The 18,057-nt window shown below is 39.4% G+C and overlaps 1 protein-coding gene across 5 annotated transcripts; it reads left to right on the forward strand.

The window, feature by feature from the left end:
• Window positions 1-335: 335 nt before the first annotated feature.
• Window positions 336-17,199, forward strand: VPS26A (VPS26 retromer complex component A). 5 transcript variants are annotated; one of them, XM_079976461.1, is made up of 9 exons: window positions 336-766; window positions 6,453-6,602; window positions 8,382-8,457; window positions 9,960-10,116; window positions 11,889-12,053; window positions 13,183-13,289; window positions 14,022-14,090; window positions 14,978-15,120; window positions 15,628-17,199. In XM_079976461.1, exons 1-9 carry the CDS (start codon window positions 764-766, stop codon window positions 15,739-15,741), a joined length of 984 nt encoding a protein of 327 aa, XP_079832587.1. In that variant the 5' UTR covers window positions 336-763; the 3' UTR covers window positions 15,742-17,199. The 5 variants fall into 5 exon arrangements, with proteins under 5 accessions (XP_079832587.1, XP_079832586.1, XP_079832588.1 ...); XM_079976460.1 differs by lacking the exon at window positions 336-766 and adding an exon at window positions 801-844; XM_079976462.1 differs by lacking the exon at window positions 336-766 and adding an exon at window positions 1,814-2,012.
• The last annotated feature ends 858 nt before the right edge of the window (window positions 17,200-18,057 follow it).

The raw sequence follows: 18,057 nt of genomic DNA on the forward strand, positions 1-18,057 counted from the left end.
AAATAATCTTGGGAACTGTAGTTTGTTAAGAGTGCTGGAAATTGCAGCTCTGTAAACTACCATTTCCCAGGATTATTTGGAGGGAACCCATGTTTTCAATTTTCTTTATATGTCCTGTGTGGATATTGCAGCCAGGCCTCATCTGCTGCATCCTTCTGATCAGGAACAAGAAACACAAGTTCCCCCGAGCATAGTAAGTAATAGTTCTCAGTGTCCTCCTTTCGGCTACAATTGAGGTGCACTGTATGTTTTTAACATGTGCCAGAATATTGTTTCCACCTACCAAAATATATTTAATGGTATACATATTTTATTTATGTTGTTAAACTGTCTACAACGGGTACCAGCCCAAAAAGCAGGCAACGGGGAAGACGCCCGCGGCTACAACCCTTTATAAAAGTAGTTGGGAAGAAGCGCCATTGAACTCGGCGGGCCTTTCACTCCCAAATAAACATGCCTCGCATTGGGCGGCATGGTTAGCTCATTTGCAGAACGGAAGACGTCAGGAGAGGGCGGGACCAAACTTTCTGCTTCCGTGTGTGTTTTCAGCTTCGTTGAGAGAAGTAGCGCCCCCTAGCGACCATTGCCTCCCTGCCTGCCGGCGCCGTTCGCCTAGCCCGGCTTTCTCCGTCGCCGCCCGAGGGAGGGCTGGTCACGTGCTGGGGGCGTGGATCCGAACGGCGGCCTCTAAGGGTCACATGACAGGGGCGCGGGCCGGGGTTGCTACTGTTGCTTGGGGAGGGGGGCCGGAGTCCGACTGACCATGGTAAGTGAGCGGCTGCCGGGCTTAAGGCGGCGGCGGCGGCGGGGTGCGGGGAGGAGAGAAGCGGGGCTGTTCATGGCGGTGCGTCGCCTCGCCTGTCCGAGGCCTGCAGGACCGTTGTAGTATGAGCAGAGGCGGCGGCTTCCTCCTTCCTTCTCCTTGTGAGGCGGGTTGGGCCTTGGGGGGCTTTTGAGGCGAGGGAGGCCGGGCGAGCCGTTGGCCGTTCCCATGGATACGGCACTCTCGGCGCGAGGGGCTTCCATTCGATGCCGCCGCCGCCCCGCTTCCACCACGCGCTCCACCCCGCCTTTCTGGGTGACGCGGGCGGCGTGTGTTCCGCTGCTTCTTGAGGAGAAGGCAAAGTACGCGGGGAGGGGCGCTCTTGCCGCCGGTGCCCCGGGAAGATCAGGGTCTAGGTTTCTCACGGCGGGCTAAGCGAGCAGGGCGGGGTGGAGGGAGGGAGGGAAGTGGCTGGGATTTTCGTGGAGTGCGGGACACGTCAGTCACCTGGGCTGTCTCTGGTGGCAGTCCCGGGTTTGGCTTCTAAGAGGAGGAAATGTGGGGTGGGGGCGTAAACGTGTCTGCGGGTTTATATTCTCGGGGGATTTATTCACCTCTTCGCGTAGGGAGAGGAGACCCTCACCACACAGTTACTTACAGTGCGCTGTTACTTCACGTGTTGCCCAGCAGCACTGGCATGCAAAACCTAACCAGCCTAATTGGGTTGTTGTAGTTGTAAGGTTTAATTTGAAGAATGCTGTTAGTAATTACCAGTAGGAATGAAAGGTGTATAGGGAACCCAAGAAGGAGAACTGGGAGCAGGTTGTAAGGATTGGACTGTGAATGCTTCTTTGCTGATTGGTGTTTTTTTATTGGCTTTATGTCCTGCATTTCTGCCAAGACACTTGAAGTGGTTTACAAATTTAAAATACTATAATATAAAATGAAGAGTTGATAGAGCCCTTTCAGGCCGACTGGGAGTTGGTGGCGCAAGATCCCTGGCCACCTACCCTCCCTCAGGGCACACAGGTATTCCTGAAGCAACCCTAGGAAAGGTGTAGCAGGCACTATCCCAAATCTCTCAGGCCGCTGATGGTTCTATGAAGAACTGGGTGGTATGAAGACTTTGCCTGCACAACTGGTTGCAAGTGGTCAGGCTGAACCTGGAGTCTGCAGTACTCTAGGCATCACACTTTGAAGAAGGGCACTGACAAATGAGCATGTCCAGAGGAGGAGGGCATCTGAGATGGTGAGAGTTGTTGAAACAAAGTTATCTGAGGAATAGTTGAATGAAAAGGTAAAGGACCCCCGGACGGTTCAGTCCAGTAAAAGGTGACTATGGGGTTGCAGTGCTCATCTTGCTTTCAGTTCCGGGGAGCCTGTATTTATCCTCAAATAGGTTTCCAGGTCATGTGACCAGCATGACTAAACAGCTTCTGTTGCAGCGGAACACCATGACAGAAGCCAGAACGCATGGAAACTGTTTACCTTCCTGCCACAGCAGTACCTATTTATCTATTTGCACTGGCGTGCTTTTGAACTGCTAGGTTGGCAGGAGCTGGGACAGAGCAACGGGAGCTCACTCCGTCGCGAGGATTCGAACCTTCCGATCGCCAAGACCAAGAGGCTCAGTGGTTTAGACCACAGCGAGCCTATGTTTGGCTCACCAAAAGATTAAAGGGAGACATGAGAGTGGTCTTCAGATTTCTGACAGGTTTAATGAAGAAGATGGAGCAGGCTTGTTTTTTGTTTCTCCAAAGGGCAGGACTAGAACCAGTAGGTGGAAAGTGTAGGGAAGCAGATTTCAGCTAGGTTTAAGGAGAACATTCCTAATGCTAAGTACCATTTGACAGTGGAATAGACCACCTCCTTTGCTGGAGGTAGAAATCCTGTAGTTACTCCTTGCACTGGGCAGAGAGGGGGTTGGATTAGATTACCTCAAGGGTACTTTCCAAATTGCTAGTCATTTCATTCTAGCTAGTCATTTCATTCTAACATTTTTTTAAAATTTTGGCAGGGTACACTTTGTTCAGTGATTCCATCCAGGTGTGTACTGATAGGTAGCTTAATGGAACAGGTTGGGTATACTATATAGAATCCTTAGGAATTCTAGAACTGGTTTAAGACCTTCTTTATTACATATCCATCCATAACAATGCCTTAAAGAATCTGCATGTGGTCTTACACTCATGTAATAAAATGTAAATTGTTCAGGCAATATACTCTTGAGTCACTAGCAAAATAATATTTATATGAATCCTTAAGGTCAATTGATTAGAAGTGACTTATGTCTGTAAAAAGCCTATGGGGGTATTAGTGAGCTTTCAGGCAGTGGCTTAATATTGCAAATGGGTCATTCAGATCTGGTTTTTCTGTGAGCATGATTGGTATGAGTGTTGACACATATTTTCATAGGCATTATGTTTTTCCCCAACAGTGCTAGTGGGTGTTGGTGCCAGAATATTTCCCTGCTGTGTTTTCTTGTTCCTCCGCTGTATTAGTACTGCTTTGCTCTTCTACCTTTTCCAGTTTTAAATAGGTGCACAAGTATTTCTGTACCTGGGTACACACCTTTAATCCCCCCACTTGTAAATTCACAAAAGCAAACTTAAAAACCCTTAGTTATCATGTTTTATGACGTGTAAAATGGAGACTTTTGATTCTACAGGGTGACTCATTTCCATATTTTTTAAAAAAATATATAATAAGTCTTGTGCAAGACCACAGAGGAAAGTGGGAAGGTCTTGTGCAAGAAAGGTATTGCATAAGACCTCTATTTTTTTAAAGTCTCAATGCATGTACTACAGTTTGTCTCTGAGATATACCCTACATATACTGTGTGAAGATGTCTACCTTCTCTGAACTGGTTGGCTGAAATTTGAAGGTGTTCAGTGTATGGCAGTTGGTGGAAATAGGTAAATAGGCTGAGATAGTTTGGGTCGCAAGAAACAAAGTGACTAGGCTGTGTGCAGTTGAGAAAAAATGGAAGTAGGGGTGGCAGTAGAGACCACTCATCAAAACGTCACAACACATATGACTAAATTGCTTACCAAAAAAACAACATGGTAATAAGCGTCTGCACCAGGCGTGCCTGTAGCTGTATAATAGGTTGTTTCTACTTTCTTTTCTTTGCATAGTAAGGTGAAATTCAGATTAAACAGATTAAAAAGTCTTGTATTATGATACAGATGTCTTGTGGATGCTGTCAAATCTTGCATCCATGAACAGCACCTACTCCAGAATAAACTCCAGTCTGGAAGCACCCTGAGTCATTTACTTTTATATTTTAAGGTGGTGTGACAGTGCCTACAAGAATTATATATAGGGATTTCCTCAGTCTTCATAAGCTGTAGAAATCTTTGGTGTAGTTTGTAGGTCATAAAATAACTTTCAGGCATGGCTGGCTACCATTAGTAACACTTGGTCTGGACGAGCTGCTGTGAATTTAAACCCCATGACATGCCAAACCAATGTAACTCCCTCCCTCCTGGCCCCACATGCTGAACTTCTGCTTTTCATGCAGCTGTTAAAGGCAAATGAAGTCTTGTCAGACCCAAAGGTTGACAATGCTAATTTGCCTTTGCTTTACTAGCCTACTTATATTAATAAATTAATTATTGGATGGGTGGCAGATACTACCAGTACCTCTAAATGTTGAAATACTGAGGAGACATTTGCCATATATGCTCATCACTTGATGACTGCAACATCAATAATGTGTTGTGCACACTTACGAGTGTGCCAAGAGCCCAAACAGATAGATGTCTGAATAACTCTTCAAATACAGCCTTTACTCTGGGGGCCTTGCGCATATTCAGCTGACAGTCATTGAGATGGCTCAGATTTAATGCTAAGGTTTGCTATTAACGGGAATGAGCCTCCTAGGACCCTTGGGCTTACATGTTTCTTCCTCCCAGCACATGCTGTGATCCCCTTCCTCTTAGTATATGACAAATTTGCCATCTTGTCTAAAGTGACAAACTATGCTTTGTGATTGACTGCATCATGTTCAGTGCCTGGCTAATTTTGAACACTGCTGTACAAGCTGAATGGCCTCTGCGTTCCAAAGCAAGACAGGATAGACAAATTGTAGTTAGACTTAAAGTATGCGTGTGTGTGCAAATATAACAACTGTGTGTTGCAAACACACTCATTTTAGGTTTTGAAGGTCCCCCCCCTAAATTAATTCATTTTATTGTAGATCAGTTATGTAGTGTGTTAAGGCACTCAACAATGTTTTCAAGTTCAGTCAGAAAGTTCAGTTTGTTTTGCCTTTAATGGTGGCTTATTAAATTCTTGTAGGGCTCCTTTGAAGTCTGGACTTCCATTGTGCATATTGTTTGGATAGCTTGGTGTTTGCTTATTAGCAAGAATTGAATGCCATCTAGGTTTTCTTTTTTTACAGTGCTTTGAGGCACTGAGACAGGATACAGGTGGTCTGTTTTGCTTCTGTTCCTCCACAAGTCTCCTGGCCCACTCTCCTTCCCTGTTCGCTTTGGGGCCAAATTAAAGAGTCCTGCTGATTCCTGAAAGAAGGAAATAGGACAAAAGGGATCAGATAAGGAATGGGACAGAGGGCCTTCAGCTGAATCAGGCCTTTTAAGTACTTCAAGTATAGCCCAGGTGTGGGGACTGGGAACCTTTTGCCCTTGCTGTACTTAAGTTCCCATCAGATTCAACAAGCATGTTGATGGCTAGGGATGCTGGAAGATGCAGCTCAGCAACATCTGACAGGCCGAAGGTTTCCCGCACCTGGTAGGCAGAGAGTAGCTAACGTCTACTCAGAGTAGGCCCATTGAAGTTAAGAAATATGTGATCCATTAATTTGAGTGGGCCTGCTTTGAGTAAAACTTGGTTGAACGCCACCCATAGTCTCCGGACAATTCATTAGCAACTGAAATGCATTAAGCACTTTTTAAATGTTATTTGGATACCCGAAACCACTATTTCTAATAGTCTAATCCAGGCATGTCCAACTGGTCGCTTGCGGGGTGGGCGATCATGGTCGATCATGGGTTCCTGATCGATGGAAGTTGGTCGTGCTTGGTCTAATCTTTCCCTGAGTAGTGGTGCTTTTCTTAGATGAGGCACAAAAGATAGATGAGCAGCATCTGCAGCAATGGGACTAGGCTGCAAACTATTTGGGGGTTTAGGGCATGGGGCCTTAGCCTGTCATTTCCCCATTTTGTTCAAGTGGCCCTCAGACAAAACTAGTTGCTGATTAGATTTCTGTAATGTAGTTTTAATGTATTTTGTAGTATTTTTCCCTTCCATCAATGCAGAAACATATATGTAAGAATTGTTTTAAGTTGCTTAAACTTCACCCTTAAAATATTTTGATTTAAATTTATTCTTTAAGAAGTAAAGTTTTATAATTGTTATGGGGTAGCATGTGTGGTGGGGGGGCTACACTGGCACATAAGACATGGTGAACCTGTATGATGCTTGCTTTTCCCCAAATGTGACAATTCATAACCGTGTTCTGTTGCTATCTCACACCAGTTCAGTTTCTACATCTGAAATTTTTGGTAGAATTAATTTTTTTATATATGTTTAAAGGAGCAATTAAAACAAGGGCCAATCGAACCTTTTCTTCATTATTTAGCTACACTTTGTGGCCGCTATATTGAACTTGATAAAGTTGCTGTTTATTTTATCTAAGACTAAGTGAATTTGGTTTTTATTGCAGAGTTTTCTGGGAGGCTTGTTTGGTCCCATTTGTGAGATTGATGTTGTTCTTAATGACGCAGAATCACGAAAAACAGCTGAAATAAAAACAGAAGATGGTAAAATAGAAAAACATTATCTTTTCTATGATGGAGAATCGGTTTCAGGAAAGGTAAATTTTTTTTAAAAAAAGAAGTTTGTACTTTATGTAAGATATAGGGCAGAAACGGTATTAATGATATAACTGTTCCAGATAATCTCATAATAGAATCTAGATTCTAGTGTATAACAAATTGTTATTGTTGATGTTATCAAGTCAATATGTATATGTCAAAGAAGGACCAACACATTTATTTTGTTGCGGAGGAACCTCTTTCAGTGTTGGCACAGGAAATAATAAGTCATCTTCATTAATTTTTATTACACAAATGTTTGATAATGTCATATTAATGATCTATGGTCTAATGTTCTAAGAAGAGGCTTCTAGGATTAGGCCAAAGGCCTGTCTAGTCCAGCATTCTGTGGCACGGTTGTATTGAACTGTTTTATTCAGAGTAGACTCACTGAAATTAATGGACATAAGTTGGTCTTGTCTAGTCTAACACTGGATACAACCCAAAGACTCTTATGCTAGAGGTCATATATAACCATCACATAAAGTTGCCAAGGATGGGACGCAGGTGGTGCTGTGGTCTAAACCACAGAGCCTAGGGCCTGCTGATCAGAAGGTCAGCGGTTTGAATCCCCGTGACGGGGTGATCTGCCACTGCACGGTCCCTGCTCCTGCCAACCTAGCAGTTCGAAAGCACGTCAAGTGCAAGTAGATAAATAGGTACCGCTCTGGCAGGAAGGTAAACAGCGTTTCTGTGCGCTGCTCTGGTTCGCCAGAAACGGCTTAGTCATGCTGGCCACATGACCTGGAAGCTATCTGCGGACAAACACCGGCTCCCTTGGGCAGTAAAGCGAGATGAGCGCTGCAACCCCAGAGTCGTCCACAACGGGACCTAACTGTCGGGTCCCTTTACCTTTAAAGTTGCCAGGGATAGTTTTATCTTCTACAGTTTTTCTTAAACCCTTTATAACAATATCTTGAATCCAAAAATACTACCCCTGTTGTGATGGTTTTGAATTTGCCTTTAACACAATGCCTTCAATTCTGGCAAATGATTAGAAGGGAGTTCTGGTGCAATCCAGACCCACAGTAGGGGTTCTGATGTACAGAAGAAGTATTTGTAAAGCCTGAACCTGCCCCATCTTCTACATAGAATATTCTATTGGAATTCTCTTACTTATAAAATGGAAAAGGGCAGTGTCTGTGCACATTGCACATGGCCAGATCCAGCGCCTCTGTTCTTCCAACCTTCTGCTATTCATTGCCCCTTTAGAATGCTGGAATGGTGCCATATTTATCTCCATTCTTTGCTTTAAAACTTGTCTTTTCCTGCTTCTGTCATTTAATGAACTACTTTCACTCATTGCTAAACAGCTGCTTCACCAGTTTCTCTTCCCACAGTCCCATTTTTTTTTTTTAGTGTTGTAAATAATTGCATAAGGAGGAACTGGCAGGGCGCAGGGAGTGCTGGTGGCATCTAGCAAGTTTTAACCATTTTTGCTGTGAAAATTCAGTAAATAAGAGTTGGAAGAAGGAATGAAAATGCCATGTAGTCCAGCATTGTAACACAGGGCTGGAAAGGGGGCAATGAACCAGAACCACACTTCCTTTTGAAAAATACTGGTTTTATCAATTGCACCTATCTGTTTTTAACCGTTGTTTTATTTTGTTACTGATTATTTTTTATTGTTCTACATTGCATTAGCGTTGCAAATGCAGTGGAAAGGTGGAATATATATATATATATATATATATATATATATATATTGATCTAAAATAAGTTTTTGTACAAATGGATCATTACACTTACACCTTTTCATTGTGTTTTGACTTTTTCAGGTAAACATAGTCTTTAAACAACTTGGAAAGAGGCTAGAGCATCAAGGAATTAGAATTGAATTTGTAGGACAAATTGGTGAGTCTCTTAGAATTACCATTTGGTATGGATAGCTTTGAGTGCTCATAACCCTGATATAGGAATCGTAATCTGGACTGGTCTCTTGGTAGTTGAATACAGTGTTCAAAATTAGTCAGGCTCATTTTGCACCAGGCTTTTGACCTGGGCACCAGGATGTCACATGACATCTCCACCATCAGGAGGCACATTCTGGGGATCATTGTATCTGAACTGTTTTCACACATTATTACCACATCCTGTAGAATTCTATCAGTTAATTTTTATCTGCACAACCAGGAGCCAAAATTTTATTTCTATGCAGTCTGAGCAGGAGTGGTGAACAACATTATAGTGAATTGTTGCTTGTCTTCACTTACCCCATCCCACTGCCCTGCTCACAGTTGTAAAGAATATGGTTATGTTATGAATGGTCCATGTCACCATTAAGAAAAAGAGCTCAGAATAGGCCAGTATATATATGTGGACTGTCCCTGGGTCAAGTGACATTTCTTCTTTAAGTTCTCAAAGCTCTTAACCTAGCTCAAGGTTGTCATCTGAACTAGGCAGATGTTTAACTGAGAATCAATCACAGTCAGTCCATCATTTGAAGAATAAGACTTAAGAGCCATCTTGCCCCAAAATGGCAACCATTCTGTTTTGGCGACTATAACATTGGTTAAGGAGCCATTTGGTGCCTAGCTTATATATCTGAGTTTCCAACACTGGTTGTATAACAAGTATCCCGAAGATGTTTGTTTTGAAGTAAATAATGTTTGCTGTCTGTGATTCACATAAATTGTATCTGTGATATGTTGCCAAGCAGTAGTTACACAAACAGCATGCATCTTAAAAATAGTAACTATATTCTAGCTAGATCATATGTGGATCTTGAAGATTAAGATGCAACAAGTAAAGATGACGTAATTTATTGAGGCCACATCTTTGTATGTTCTGCTTTTGTTTTTTCTTGAAGAGCTTTTTCTTAAAGTTTGTATATTCTGTTTCATAAACCAAAATTTGTTCAGTAAATTCTCAGTAAAATTGTTCAGTAACATTTGTTCAGTAAATTCTCTCTCTCTGCTTATAATATGAGAATATAAAATAAAATGACACATTTTGGAAAACATTCTACTAACCTACCTTTTAAGTTATTGAATTTACTCCAACAAGTCATTTGCTTGTTTGTCAAACTGACTGTTGATATTAAACAATGGTGGGCTGTTCTGCAGTATAATTAACAAAACAGTTGTATTTTGTACTTGTATGGAGGATCTTTGCAATACAACTGACATACTGAAGGAGTTCTGAATTAGACCACACTGTAAAATAAAAATAATTTTTTTTTTAATTCACATGATTAAATGGAGATAGAAATAATGCCAATATTTTAATATCTTTCTATTTCTTTTCTTCTTTTCTTCTTTGACACTTGCAGCAGTCCCAAGTGTCAAGCCATTGTATACTCCTTAAGGAAAGCTTCTGTTACATTTCCTCTCTGATTCTATTCATTACTTTCTTAGAGCTTTTCAGTGACAAGAGCAATACTCATGAATTTGTAAACCTAGTGAAAGAACTGGCCTTACCTGGTGAATTAACACAAAGTAGAAGTTACGACTTTGAGTTTATGCAAGTTGAGAAGCCATATGAATCCTACATCGGTGCCAATGTCAGATTGAGGTATGGAAACTGAAAAGTACTATTTCTGCAGTTATGGTTATAATAGTTTTAAACTTATAGCATTATATAGGTATGTGTAAAAATATATTATAAATTGGTTGCATCAAAAGGGCCCATCTGTTTGTGGAAGGAATTTTGATCTAGCAGAGACATCCACAAAGAGGGAAGGGGTTCTTTTGCCAAATCCCCCCTGCAGCCTCTCTCATCCCTTAAATTGAAGGAAGGTGGTATGAGGGTTATAAGGGGAAAATGGTATCTGAGAAAGTCACCTCCCTTCGTTTCCGTGTGTAGGAACCTTTGCTGAATTGAAAGCTGTTACATTGCTGAAAGAACTGTTTCCATTAATGGAAGTGTACTTTTGAATCTAACCCATATGGATCCTTTTTCTTTCTGATCTGATGGCTTTGATGGATTTTTTTTCTTTTCTGGCCTTCAGAATCTAGATAAAATATCTTGTGAATCAAACTCCCTATATGCTCCTGCAGGCTGGTAGGCTATTCATCTGAGTAGTCTCCAAAGCTGAGATTTTATGCAACCTGTGCTCCAAAGACAAAGTGAGCAGTCTTGTGTATCAAACGTCACTCTATACTAAGAAACTTGTATCACTTGCTTAGAATAATTTCTTATAATAAAATCATTTTGCTCAAATCATTTTAAGTTGTTTAGAGTAATATCTGATTGTGGCAGGCCACTTTTACAACAGCTGTTTTGCTAGCCAGAGCCTTGTTTTGAGTGTAGCACAGCAGCTGAATCCAGTGAGAGAATTGTGCTTGTGAAACAAGTTGCAGAACTTCTTAGTGACAACTAAGCTTTTGCACTACTGATTGCAGAACAATGTTAATTCTCAAACTTATTCCACTAATGTTATGTTGGATGTTGCCCTTAGTTACATAGATTAATGTGCAGCTTTTGAGAGATAATTGGAAGGTATTTGAGCCAAAAGGCATGCAGTGATGGAAGACTCTGAATTTCTGTTCTTTAGTCATTATTAAAATACTTGATTACAGCATTGTTAATTTTAAGAAATACAAAAATGAAAACAAGTTGCAATAAAATGAAATAAATAAAAAATTCTACATAGTAAAAGTAATTAGCCATATAATAAATATGATTATAATAATGATAACAGGAAACTATATAGAAACGGTAAAAAAAGCTTTAGCAAGCAATCTGAAACACGAATTTGGATGTGCCTGCCTTAAAAATAATATGTAAACCTTAGATTTAAATGTAGGTGGGTCCTCAAAATATATTCCATCCTGTTTATAGAGCTGTAAAGAAATACTGGATTGAATCCTTTCAGTTTGCAGAAGGGATTCTGGTTCAGCAGAGACTCATGCTAGATTGAAGGAATAGATTTCCTCTGCAGCATCCCACCACATCTCCCATGCTGTACCAGAAGGACCTTCAATCATCTCAAGCCAATCTTCATGGAGAGCTGCAGGGGAGTGGGAATGAATTGCCTTTTCTCTTCTACCTGCTGAAGCTTTAGAGTTCTGCTGCAGGCATGTCTGGTTTCAACCCATTGTGCTAATAAAAGTTGGAATCACCTTCTCTCGCTTTAGGGAACACTCATTAAATTCTTATTTTGGCCTTGCAACAAAAGGAATTAGAATTGTGAGCATATTGTTTTAATTCAGATTTAACTGCTAATGCAGTTTATTAATCTCAATATAGTCTATTTCTGATGTTAGCTAATTTGATAAAGTTGGCCACTTCATGTATGTAAAATATTCTGTGTATACAATCTGTGCTAATTTCCTGTTTTGTAGGTATTTCCTTAAAGTTACGATAGTAAGAAGATTGTCAGACTTGGTAAAAGAGTATGACCTTATCGTTCACCAGCTTGCGACATACCCAGATGTTAACAACTCTATTAAAATGGAAGTCGGCATTGAAGATTGTCTGCATATAGAATTTGAATACAACAAATCCAAGTATGTACTATGAATAAGGGAATGTGTGACCTTGAAATGGGTAACCAGGGAAACTCCTTCAGGTTAAAAGTGTGGAACACATAGCAGTAATTAACTGGTTGCTAATGGACCATGTATAGGTATAGGTGGGTGAAGCTGATCTTCCAAAGTTGTTACACTTCAAGAGTATTATATTACTCTGTTCTTGAACCAACTGCCCACATGGAAACTTCATCTGATACAAAATGCTGCAGCTAAAATTATGATTACTATACCAGCTACTGGTACTGTACTGTGATTTTGATTACTGTACTATATTGGCTCCACTGACACCCAGTCTGTTTGTGAGCTCAGGTAGTTGGAGGAGACGCTGCTCTATGTCACATCAGTGTTTAAGATTGAGTTGCTGGGTATACATAAAAGGTCCTTTTTGAGAACTCTACCCAAACTTTGGAACTCCTTTCTCTGGGAGTCCAACTGGTGCCTCCTTGATGACATTTAGAAAGCAGGTGAAAACTATTCTGCTTTGGTGGCTTATGACGATTTCTTAGTCTTGCTTCCTTTAAAACTGTTTTGCTGGTGGCTGTTTTTCTGTGTTTCTTTTAATTTTGCTATTTTTAAAAAAATGTGCTCATTGTATGCCAATTGAGTGTTCTGTTACTATGAGTGGGATTCAAACTAAGTTAGTTGTACTTATCTAAAAGTTAGACATTACTGACTTTTCACATTGATTGCAGTGGACCTAAGTGCAAATAGCTTAGTCTGGATCCAATTCTACATGATGCAAAAGTAGGATACAATTTTTTTGATTTGTTATGGCATCAACATTTTGAAATCTCAACTTACCTTCAGTGCATATTGTGATAACTTGTAACAGTCTCTACTACTACTAGCACTTTCTGTTCATTGGGCTTTAAAGTGGCTTCTGAAAACAAACTGCCTGATTGAGGAATAAAACTGAGTAGCAGCTACAAACTTGAGTGTGGGTCTGCTCTTTGGTAAAATGAGTAACCCTGTTCAATATAGATAGTTCTGTTTTCTTATCCTTTTTCAGCAATATGAATACACAAAAGCATTGTAAAATGCTGTAAACTAGTTTTAAAATGTTAAATTCTGCAGTTTACAAGCCCCCTTCCTTTGTTTCTGTAAGGTATCATCTAAAGGATGTGATTGTTGGAAAAATTTACTTTCTCTTAGTAAGAATAAAAATTCAGCATATGGAATTACAACTGATCAAAAAAGAGATTACTGGAATTGGTAAGATGAATTTTGAAACTGTCATTAATATTTTTACTTTTAATTTGATGTGTTCTAGAACTATCTTTTCTGATATTTCCAATTTATAATAGTCTGTTCTATTTTGCATATGTATGTGTAGCTAGTTAGCTTCTTTTAGCTGTACATAGTAACCAATACTGGTTTGCAGGTAACTAGTTTATGCTTCACAGTGAATAGGTTCCTGAAACCTCTGCCTTCAACTGTGTATTTAGCAATATACATGGCAATCAGGCATTCTGTTCAACTACTTTTCAACTTCAAAGACCTTCTTGTACAATTGCTTTGCACTTCTAAATGTAGTAATATTTCATAATTGGTGTGGTGGGTAGGCTCCAAGTGGCAGATATGATTCACATTAAACTGGGGTAACCTGTTCAGATTTAAGACTTGGGTGACAGTTGTTTACTTTGACTAACTAATCATGTTGTTGGTCCTGATTAACAGCTGTAATCAGGGCTCATAATTCCTCTGAGATTCTGTTGTATTGGACTGAGCTGGGGAAGTACAAATATTGGATATTACTAAGAGGAGCTGTGTCTTGAAGAGCTGAGAAGTAGTGATATTTTCTCATTACCCGTGTAATTCAGTACCTATTCATGATCTGATAAGGTATAACTGCTAAGGAGCTTTAGTCCATAGAAATAAATGTATTCAACTAAATATGCAAAATTGAATTAAAGGACTTTTTAAAAAATATAATTGTTTAACCAGGACCTAGTACCACGACAGAGACAGAGACCATTGCAAAGTATGAAATAATGGATGGTGCACCAGTTAAAGGTGAGTTGGTGTTTGTTAACATTGTCAAAGCATTTTTATGTTAAAATATAGGTTGTTTCTCTAAATTGAGTGTTAATCCTATTATGGAATCCTATTATGGAATACATAATAATCCTATTATGGAATACATAAAAATTATCTCGAAGCCTAGACTGGTACAAAAAGAAAATCTAAAGCACTAAATACCAATTTTGCCTTATGCATCATTTAAGTGCCTTAAATGAATAAGGGGCTCCTAATCTGGGGCCTTCACTCCTTAATACCAATTGGATAGTATTAGTTGCTTTCATAAATTAGAAAACTGATTTCTGGTTTGTGCCAGGTCTATCATTACTTTTTCTTGTGTTCTTAAGAGTCAATAAAAAGAGTAGGGAAAACATGGACAAATGTGCTACCCCTGAACATAAGAAGAGCTCTATTGGATTGACTAGTTTAGTGTAGCATCCTCTCTCCCACAGTAGTCAACCAGATGCTTATCTTCTGCTGCTGTTCCCCAGCAATTGGTATTCAGTAGCAATTGGCTTGTCCCTTTAAAGCCATCTATTAATCACCCTGCATGTTGTGATAACAAATTCATATTTCAGCTTTGCGCTTTGTCTGTCCTGAATTGTGCTCCCCAGCTTGATTGGATGACAGAAATGGATGCAGAGCCATGCTCACATTTAAATATATAGCTGTTTTCCTTTTTAGAGGCTACTCCCGCCCAGATTAAAAGGCATGTTGAGATTTGGTGTGACTTGCTTAAGAAGAAATTCCCAGTCCCCTTCTTTTTAAATTGATGTCATGCCATTCCCTGTGACTCCAGATTATTCACTGTCGGGAACTATTCTAATCCTTTAAATGTTGAGGAAAGAAGCAAAACTAATGACAACTTCTTTTTATCTAAGGTGAATCTATTCCTATAAGACTCTTCTTGGCGGGCTATGATCCTACTCCTACAATGAGGGATGTGAATAAAAAGTTTTCAGTAAGATACTTCTTGAACCTAGTATTAGTTGATGAAGAGGACAGAAGGTACTTCAAGCAACAGGTATGACAGATTGTGCACTGAAGTATTGCAATGAGGTGGATTATTATTTATTTGTGTTGCCTTTTCTGTTAGAAAATATTCAGGGCAACTTTCAAAGTACTAAAGCCAACACCCAATAAAACAATAATTGGGATACTTAAGCAGAAAAAATGCAGTCCATTAAAACATCAGTAATAAAAGCAGAACAATGCTAATAAAAATCTTATCTCCCATTACCTGCTTAAGGGAAGGCTTTATGAAACAATGTTTTTATGTGCTGCCAAACTGTCTAGAGTAGGAGCAAAGGAGACCTCATGAAGAGAACTGTACAACATGGGCACCACTCCATGCTTCAGCATAACTTTCTGAAAAGGATTGTGGCTTTCAGTATCTAGGTTTTTTCAGAAGTTTATATGGAAATGCCAAAGGACGTGCGTGAGTGTTCTAGGAGAGATGCTTCTATCTGTGACATCAGTATGTTTAAAATATGAAGCCTCTAAACTGTACATTTTCTTTCACCTTAAACAGGAGATCATTCTTTGGAGAAAAGCTCCTGAGAAGCTGAGGAAACAACGAACCAACTTCCACCAGCGGTTTGAAAGTCCAGAACCACAGGCATCAGCAGAGCAGCCTGAAATGTGAACTGGGTGTTGGGAGTGAAAGAACTGTTGATAGATCAGCAGGTTAAAGGTGGCAACAGCCTGTAGGGAAGAAGGCCACCCATTTCAACAGTCTTCCTCATCTTACAGTGCTGCATTTCCCACACTACTAAAACATTCTTTAAGTAAACATTCAAGTGTGTACATACATTTAAAATAAGCGCTTTCTCAAACACTGGAACTTTCTAAAGCTATTTTATACTGCACATTTTACTTTTTGTCTGGTGTGATGCACTCAGATATATGCATAAAGCTTAAAAAAGTTACGTTTTCCCATGCATGTAGGCTGGTGCATTTAAGTTTTGCTTATCATCGATGGTAGACTAAAGCATTTCCTCTTCCTATACCACAGTCATATCATACATCCTTCCTCATCGTCTGCCTGTATCCTTCGAAACTAATAAATATATTGTTCTAAAATGACAAATTCAGGGTTTATAATGGGATTTTGTCCATACACTTGGAATAGTTCTCATGCCAGAGTTTTCAGACTTTGTCTCTTTCTGAGGAATGTATATAATAAAACAAGCTTCTTTCTCATACTAGCTTTATAAGAGGGGTGATGACTCTTCTAATTCTTTTCTTGGCACCTCCATCTTAATGATTCTATTATCAAATTGCAAAGCCCTTGAAGGCTTATATGCCCTTAGCGAAAATACAGAATTATCCCATTAAGCTGTGTTTCAGTGGCAAAGGTGTGTGAAAATGTAGCTTTTACTGATTACACTTTTGGAATTCGGGTCATAGGCACAAAATTCAGATCACTTTGCATTAAAATGCACACTTCATCTTACCACCTCAAACATTGGCTTGTAGGAAGGTCTGTGTATGTAAACCAAATTGAATTCTAAGTAGGCTTTGGAATTCTGTCTAGCAAAACACCCAGTCATTTTTAACTTTAGTGAATTTAGTCTTTGGACAACCCTTGTTAGCCTCCATCTATCCACAATTAAGCATGTAGTTTTCAGAAATGGAGTTTAACTACGGTCACAATATGGAACCTGCTGAATTAGATGGCTACTCATATTTGTAGTTCACTTGGCCTATCTACCAAGAATGTTTCTAAACTTCACTGCAAGTGTTATTGGTTACCTTACTTTATGAGTAAGTGAAATTCTCAAATTATACTTCTGTAAGAACTGTTTTACTACCATGGCACTTTGATAAAGCAGTCAAAGATGCTGCGTGCTGGGATATTTCTCTTTAGCATGGATGTCTATGACTGAGAGAACTTAACTCCCTCATGTAAGTGCCTATTCAGAATTTCAAACAAAAAATGCCAAATATTTTCATGGACACTTGCATGTTGTAATCTGGAAACTATTCCAATAAATTTTTGAAAACTGATTGTATTTAACCAGCCTCAAATTGTGCAACTATGTATAATAGACATAATAAACTGCTCTTTGAATTATTAAAAATAGCTGTATTCTCACTAAAATATCTAGATTGTGTCTTCAATTTTACATTGTGCTGTAGTGAATTTCACTTATAGAATTATTGAATATCTTAAAGTTAGACTTGGGATGTTCTTAAATAGCATTTAATGCATTGTTGGGGTGAAAGAAATTCTAGTTCATCTCAAGTTTTAGTGATCACGGACTACCAAAACAAAACTGGGATTCTCAATGGGTGGCATACTTTCCCTTTGAACCTGTTCATTTAGATATATTTCTTACACTGGCACAACAAATTTGGTTGAAGTGAATTGAACAGATCAGAGCATTGTAGGCAGCTAAGTGGTACCCTGGGTAGAAGTACTGAAATTAAGGGACCTGTTAGTCATGCCTATTAATTTCAGCGTAGGACTAATCCGTTTCTTTCAGTTAGACGTGTATTCTTGGAGATCAGCATTTAGTGCCATGGTGACTAATTATCTAGATAGAGACAATTTTCATATCTAAAACCAAGCCTTTATAGTTTGCAAGCCTATAAAGGAATATGCTGCCTTAGGATGTGGTTGATGTATTAAAAATAAGTGGCAGAATTATGTGGTTTTTAATCTAATTTGACTACACTTAAGAATATGTTTGAAGTCCTGCTCTCTAACACCATTTTTTTTTTTTTGTTCCAGCTTCTTGAAATTGATAAGGGCTTTTCTTTTGTATATGGATTTATAAAATGTTTTGAAGTGCAAAGCCCAGTCTCCTTCATTTTGTTGTTATCTTAAGGCTAGTTTAAGGTAGTAATTGGCCCCACCCACTCCTTAAAATTAGAATATGGCATACTAATTTAAGAAATAAATGAAAACCTTCTGGCCTTTTCTGAAAATATACTTTAAAAACACCTCAAATGCATC

The sequence above is a fragment of the Podarcis cretensis genome (genome assembly GCF_951804945.1).
Source record: "Podarcis cretensis genome assembly, chromosome: 5".
NCBI classification, from domain to species: domain Eukaryota; kingdom Metazoa; phylum Chordata; class Lepidosauria; order Squamata; family Lacertidae; genus Podarcis; species Podarcis cretensis.

What these genes read in the sequence shown, in the direction of transcription:
- VPS26A (XM_079976459.1), top strand. Translation starts at nt 4,611, where the DNA reads ATGCTAAGGTTTGCTATTAACGGGAATGAGCCTCCTAGGACCCTTGGG. An exon ending in CTGTGATCCCCTTCCTCTTA is followed by an intron (nt 4,707 to 6,452) that starts GTATATGACAAA and finishes TTTTTATTGCAG; the next exon opens with AGTTTTCTGGGAGGCTTGTT. An exon ending in GAAGGTACTTCAAGCAACAG is followed by an intron (nt 15,121 to 15,627) that starts GTATGACAGATT and finishes CACCTTAAACAG; the next exon opens with GAGATCATTCTTTGGAGAAA.